This window comes from Manduca sexta, chromosome 7, assembly GCF_014839805.1.
Source record: "Manduca sexta isolate Smith_Timp_Sample1 chromosome 7, JHU_Msex_v1.0, whole genome shotgun sequence".
Classification (NCBI taxonomy): domain Eukaryota; kingdom Metazoa; phylum Arthropoda; class Insecta; order Lepidoptera; family Sphingidae; genus Manduca; species Manduca sexta.
Genome location: NC_051121.1, coordinates 9,709,098 through 9,716,121, shown reverse-complemented (window position 1 = coordinate 9,716,121; position 7,024 = coordinate 9,709,098). Strand labels below are relative to the sequence as shown.

At 41.9% G+C, this 7,024-nt stretch overlaps 1 protein-coding gene across 3 annotated transcripts in view; it reads right to left on the bottom strand.

Annotated features, from left to right (window-relative positions):
- Positions 1-274, bottom strand: part of LOC119193855 (activity-regulated cytoskeleton associated protein 1-like) — a 7,494-nt gene extending 7,220 nt beyond the window's left edge. For all 3 annotated transcript variants that reach the window (XM_037447716.1, XM_037447717.1, XM_037447715.1), the window contains exon 1: positions 183-274. In XM_037447716.1, coding sequence (XP_037303613.1) covers positions 183-198 — 16 coding nt within the window. In that variant the 5' untranslated portion in view covers positions 199-274. The remainder of the gene's footprint in view (positions 1-182) is intronic.
- Positions 275-7,024: the final 6,750 nt, after the last annotated feature.

Below are 7,024 nucleotides of genomic sequence, written 5' to 3'. Positions count from 1 at the left end.
ATTTTTCATAACCCGTGGTAGGTAACTTATGTTAGGATTTTTGGTGCGAAGGTGTAAGTGCAAATATAAACATTACGATAAGCTTATTTAAATAAAATTATTTTATTTATTTATTTATTTTATTTTATTTATTTATTTATTTATTTATTTATTTATTTATACATATGAAAGCGCAGGAGGGCCTTCATCCGAATTCATTATTACACTGATACACTGCTTGTAGCGATTCGTCGCAACCGTGGTGCGCTGGCCGTTCTGTACCACCAAAATACAAGCAAAGATGGTCGGCCCCGCTACCGTCGACACGACGTGCTCCGCTAGAGTGACTGCCGGTGTCACTCTTTGACGTTGTCTTTATGAGACGCGCCGTCACGGCCAGACTGACATACGACCGTCCTCGGCGTCTGTAAGTTTCTGAAACCAAAGAAGTTCTCAATCACCGCTCGTCCATCCAATAAAGGAACTAGGAACTTTGTAAATGAAATATGATTATCGACATCAAATGCAATGCTATTTAGATTTAGACACGTTACGACTTGGACCGGACGAGTGCATCCTTCAACCAACCTTTCCAGGTGTGGCCCGGACGACACTGTCCTTTCGACCAGCCGAAATCACACATACCATCTGGAGCAAGTGAGTGCATCCCTTCAACCAACCTTCCAGGTGTGGCCCGACGACACTTCTTGACCAGGATAAACTCTACATCTGATGAGACTAGTGAATCCCTTCAGAAAAATGGATGTCACTATCTTGACCAGGATAAACTCTACATCTGATGAGAAAGTGAATCCTTTCGAAGAAATGGATGTCACTATCTTGACCAGGATAAACTCTACATCTGGATGAGAATAGTAACCTTTCTGAAAGGATGTCACTATCTTGACCAGATAAACCTACATCTGATGAGAATAGTGAATCACTTTCGAAGAAATGGATGTCACTATCTTGACCAGGATAAACTCTACATCTGGATGAGAATAGTGAATCCTTTCGAAGAAATGGATGTCACTATCTTAACCAGGATAAACTCTACATCTGGATGAGAATAGTGAATCCTTTCGAAGAAATGGATGTCACTATCTTAACCAGGATAAACTTACATCTGGATGAGAATAGTGAATCCTTTCGAAGAAATGGATGTCACTATCTCAGCCAGGATCGACTACAAAGTGAATTAATGATAACACACCTAAGACACCACTTCTTCATCCCATATGACCTCATCCGAATGTACACTAAGAGTGTCTGAACCAGCTGTGAGAGTACGGGAATCGGCGGACATTGTATCCGAGCACACGGTCAAGGTGTCATAGTTATTTGGAATTAAAGTATCACCCTGATCTGGTGTAGTTACGTTTACTAGATCAACTGACGCTTCATCGTCTGTCGCCGTCTCGGCCTCGTCACAGTTCAAAAGATTTGTTGTAATTTCAAGTAAACCATCGTGACCCTGAGGCACTGAGCGTAAATTCTCGTGGGCATACTTATATACTCGATGAGAACCGACTAAGCTTTTTAATTCATACCGGTCGTTGTCTAGTACCGCAGTTACAATAAATGGACCTCTAAATTTTCTATCCAATTTAGTTTGGTTTCGTTCGCTATTTTAAGAAATACGAAATCACCCTTGTAGAACTGTTTTATTATTGCTCGACCTCTATTAAAACGGCGTGCCTCAGACCTTGCTGCTTTTGAAGATTCGTAGACGCTGCGTCCCGAATAGTGTCGAGATCTAAACGTTCTTGCTGACCATGGGCTTCAGAGTTTAGTTTTGACATGCCCAATGACTGAGCGCGAATCCCTAACATAAGTTCAGTAGGTGAATATTTAGTCACGGTAGATTTAGTACTGTTGAGTGCGAGTTGGATATTTCCTAGTTCATCACGCCACGTCTTATTGGGGTCGTTCTCAACAATAGTTAACAAACTTTTAAGAGTGCGCATAACCCTTTCTACCTGCCCATTTGCTCTACTGGAACCCGTCGCGATAAAGTGAAGTTGAATCTTATGCTGAGCGCAAAACTCTTAAAATCAGAGCTGATATAGCAACGACCTTGGTCAGCAATTATTCGCTTAGGTGCCCCAAAAAGACAAACTGCTTTGCGAAGAGCGTGTATCGCGCTTTTGGCGTCAAGAGAAGAAGTATGTTCTAATAGAACATATTTGGTGAAACCATCGATAATCACTGAGCAGTATTCCTTTCGGTCGCTCTTCCCGCTGAGCTTTCCCGTAAAATCTATATGGATGGTATGCCACGGCACTGGTACTTTAGGAATTGAGTGAAGTTGAATGGGTTGAGCTCCCGATGGACCCTTCGACGCTTTGCAAATAATACACGAATCTACAAATTTACGCACGCATTTCGACATCTGTGGAAACCAGTATTGTTCATACAGTTTATCTAATTTTGTCTTTGCCTAGATGCTGGATTTCATTATGGGTATGATTAATTAATGTCCAAATTAAGGACCGCGGCACTACTGGCAACCAAGAAACTACTTTATTTCGACAGATTTTTCTATAAAGAATACCTCTCTAACATCATATGACTGAGCTATTGAATCGGGAAAACTATGATCATTATGTTTCGTGATAAGATCTTGTATCTCACTATCACGTTTTTGTTCGACGGAAAGCCAATCTTGATGAAGCTCAACATATTGAACTTTCTTTGTCAATGAGTTCTCGCTTACTATGTCAACATTATTAGGTAGAGGATTTCGCGAAAGGTAATCGGCGTGTTCCATACACCGCCCCTCACGATATATAATTTCAAAATCATACGCCTGCAAAACAGCCCACCACCTATGAACGCGGGGCGTAAGATCTTTTTTTGACTTTGAAGCCTTAAGTGAGTTACAATCCGTAAAACTAAGAAATGTTTACCGTAAAGATAATGCCGGAAGTGTTCTACCGCTCGCACAACCGCTAACGTCTCCAGTTCGTACGAATGGTAACGTGATTCCGCTTCTGACGTACGTCGGCTATAATACTCCACGACATGAGGAAGATTATTTTTCTTTTGAATAAGGATCGCCCCGTAACCTTCAGAACTCGCATCCGTGTGCAATTCTACTGGTAGCTCGGGATCAAAAATAGTTAATACCGGTTCGGATGTTAGAATACGTATTATAGCAGTACGTATTTGCTCATACTTCTGAGTCCAAGCAATTGGTCCTTTTAGTTTCGTTAAGGGATACAACGGTCCCACAATACGGGTAAAACCGGGGATAAATTTTCTAAAATATGAAGCAAGACCGAGAAACTGTCTGACATGAGTAGCCGTTTTGGTTGAGGAGAATCTGCTAACGCCAGTATTTTACGAGAATTCGGTCTTATTTCACCGGACTGAAGTGAATATCCCAAATAGTCTATTTTATGTTTCATAAACTTACATTTTTGGAGATTGAATGTGAACCCCGCTTTAGTTAACGCGCCTAATACCTTATCTAAGCGCTGCAAACCTTCAACTATGTCAGCAGAATAGCACAAAACGTCATCCATATATACCAAAGGTTTATCTTTAAGATGACTCAGGCCTCGAGTGTATGCACCCTGGATATACAGACGGAGCATTTCGTAAACCAAAAGGCATTGCAAGGTACTCATATTGCCCTTCGGGCGTGACAAATGCTGTTTTCTCCACTGAATCAGGGTGCACCACTATCTGATGAAATCCTGATGCCATGTCTAACGACGAGAAAATGCTGGCCCCGGCAAGCTGATCGATTTGTTCCTCAATACGCGGCAAAGGATAGTGCTCAGGCTGTGTATTGGAGTTCAACTCTCGATAGTCAACACACATCCTATATGAGTTATCCTTTTTCGCAACTAATAATATTGGGCTAGCAAAGGGGGAGGTACTTTCGCGAATCACCCTAGCATCGAGTAATTCTTGGATCTTTTCTCTAACTATCAACTTTTCAGCGGGGGCTAATCTATATGGACACCGCTGTACAATTTTAGTTGGGTCTATTAGATTAATCTCACATTCTCCTGTTAAAACCCGGCGAGAGGGAATACCGACAGCGAAATAGTCGGAATATTTGTTTAGTAACAACATAAGCGATTTTTTATCATTTCCTTGTAAATCCGTGTCAATTTTCATAACGTCCAACTTATTCGACTTTAGGTCACAATAGTTACTTTTTTATTGAAAAGAAAATAAGATTATCATGGTCAATCCTAACGCACAACCCTTGGTCAAAAATATCCCTTCCAATTATAATTGGATCGGAAATATGAGTATCAGGGACCACATGAAAAGTAAGCTAACTGTAATTTCATCGATTGTCACACAGCTTTGGACCTGGGTGGTGCATTGGATATCATCACCGCCTCATGCCACTCAAGATAAAACAAGACTTTTAAGCTCAGTACCCAGAAGCCTTTCAACGAAACTTTCTTTAACAAAGAACAAGATGAACCACTATCAAATAGAAAGGAGACGGTCTCACCCGATGACGTCCTTAGGGTACCTCTGGAGGGCCTGTGCTCGCATTGTTGGACTTCCCTGACCGTGGCCGCACTACTATTCTTCTTATTCAGACAGGCCGTCGCCACATGGCCAGGCTGTCCACAGGCGTAGCAAGTAACAGCTGGCTTCTTTCCACTAAACGTGATGAACTTGAAGGCTCTTGAGTTTTCGTTTCCCTATCATTGCGTCGTTTTCGACACTCTGCTATACGATGTCCATTCAATCCGCAGTAATGACACTTGCCAGAGAACTTCTCAACCAATCGAACTCGCTTGGCTTCAGGTTCTTGAGCTTCGGCATCCAAGCGTCTCTTCAGTGATATTCCACCAAGGATGCGGAATAATAGGGCACGGCTCGTGATTGTCTGTGCATTTAGTTCACGACGTATCATGTTATCTTTTTGACACAGTACCGAAATTACAAATCCAGTTATTACTTCTTCAGACATCTTAGTATTAGGTATCTTTTCGATAAGATTCCATAAACGTAGAGCTGATTCGGACGCTGTCTCATTAGCGCTTATTTTAAATCGCAACACATCGTCGAAATAGTCTTGGATAAGTTTGGGTTTTGAAAATCTCGCTATTAAAATCTCTTTGACTGAACTCCAAGTGATTTCTTCCAAATTTAGCTTAGCTATGCATGCACCAGCACGACCTTTTAGCGCTCCTGTTAAGGCTATTAATAGGTCAACCCCTTCCAAGCCTTTATTTGTCACAATGATCTCCGTTACTTTACACCAGTCATCAATATCTGACTCAGAATCATCCGGATCAAACTTTAAAAGTGGTGAACGATTAGTACTCACGGTTGGCGTTTGTGGAATAGCCAAAACCCGAGAAAGCAACCTTTCCATGTTACTCAATAGTTTTTCAGCGTGTGACGTATCCGACAATTTTTCTTCATTTTGCATTCCGTTCGATCCCACTTCTGATGAAAGCGCAGGAGGGCCTTCATCCGAATTATTATTACACTGATACACTGCTTGTAGCGATTCGTCGCAACCGTGGTGCGCTGGCCGTTCTGTACCACCAAAAATACAAGCAAAGATGGTCGGCCCCGCTACCGTCGACACGACGCTCCGCTAGAGTGACTGCCGGTGTCACTCTTGACGTTGTCTTTTATGAGACGCGCCGTCACATATATTATAACACCATAACAGTTGAAACCAATGCGACGTTATACAGATTTAATTTTAACAATCTACTTCAACACATCTATGAGCCATTTCAGTGAATTCTGACAGGTTACATATAAATATATCCAAGTTCTGAGATATAGTATTAAGCAATCGTATGGCCCGTGACAAGGGCGCAAACCTTAGAATATTTGTTCGCGGTGTTTGAAGGCGGAACAGTGGTAGGTGGCGCCGAGTGCTGACGCGGCCGCTCGGCGCGCACAGCTGTAGCGCGGAGAGCACCTCCGGCAGGTGTACCCACCCGCGCCACACTTTAAATATTAATTTGACAAGCCCAACATTCCTCCTCACTTCCAGCTTGCAGTAACCAACCATACCTATCACAAACAGGCTGGGGTACATCAAAGGATAATAAGGGTACACACCATATTGCTTATTATATAGAAAGCGAGTGAATTTATTTTGTATTTTTCCACCATGAGTGTATATTTTGTTTCATGAGGATTCCATATTATAGCGCTAGTTTCGAGCTGACTTCGAACCAACGCATTAAATAGAATTTTGATTACTAAAGTACCAAAAATATTATTCCAGTGTCTCAAAATAAATCCTAGTTTACGAAAAGCCTTCTTACAGATGTCAATAATGTGATTACGAAAGGTAAATTCTGCTACCATCTGGATTCCTAAATCCCGTAAAGAAATAACTCGCGGTATGATCACGGCATCCATCCTGTACTGATAGTTGAGTGGTGCTCGTGCACGGCTATAGCTTATCACACTGCATTTGACCACATTGAAATACAGCTTGTTGCTCTTACCCACCGCACAACTCTATCAATATCTCGTTGGAGACGCTCAGAATCAGATGTATCAGCTATGGACCGAAATATCTTGAGGTCGTCAGCAAACAAAAGACATTCCGACTCTACGATGATTGATGGGAGATCATTAACCATGATAATGAATTCTAATGGTCCTAGTGTACTTCCCTTGACCTCACACCCGATAAAGTGAGGTATAGGCGAGATTCATAACCGGCATATTCAACATACTGTCTGCGATCGCCAAGGTAATTAGCGAAGAATTTCAAAAGATGAGGAGTAAAGCCTATCGCAGCGAACTTTCTGAGTAAAATGTCATTATCAACTGTGTCAAATGCCTTTCCAAAGTCGAAGTACGCGGCATCAACTTGTCTTCCAGCATCAAGGACTGGAGTTAGATAAGATATGAATGACAATAGGTTAGTCCCTGTACTCCTACCCGGCCGAAAGCCATGTTGTGTATTAGTCAATCGGTTGTCCACTTGTGTCAATATACTAGTGTACAAAACCATTTCAAATACCTTGGCAAATGCAGACAGCACTGCTACTGGTCGATATTCACTAACATCTGATTTTGAGCCTCC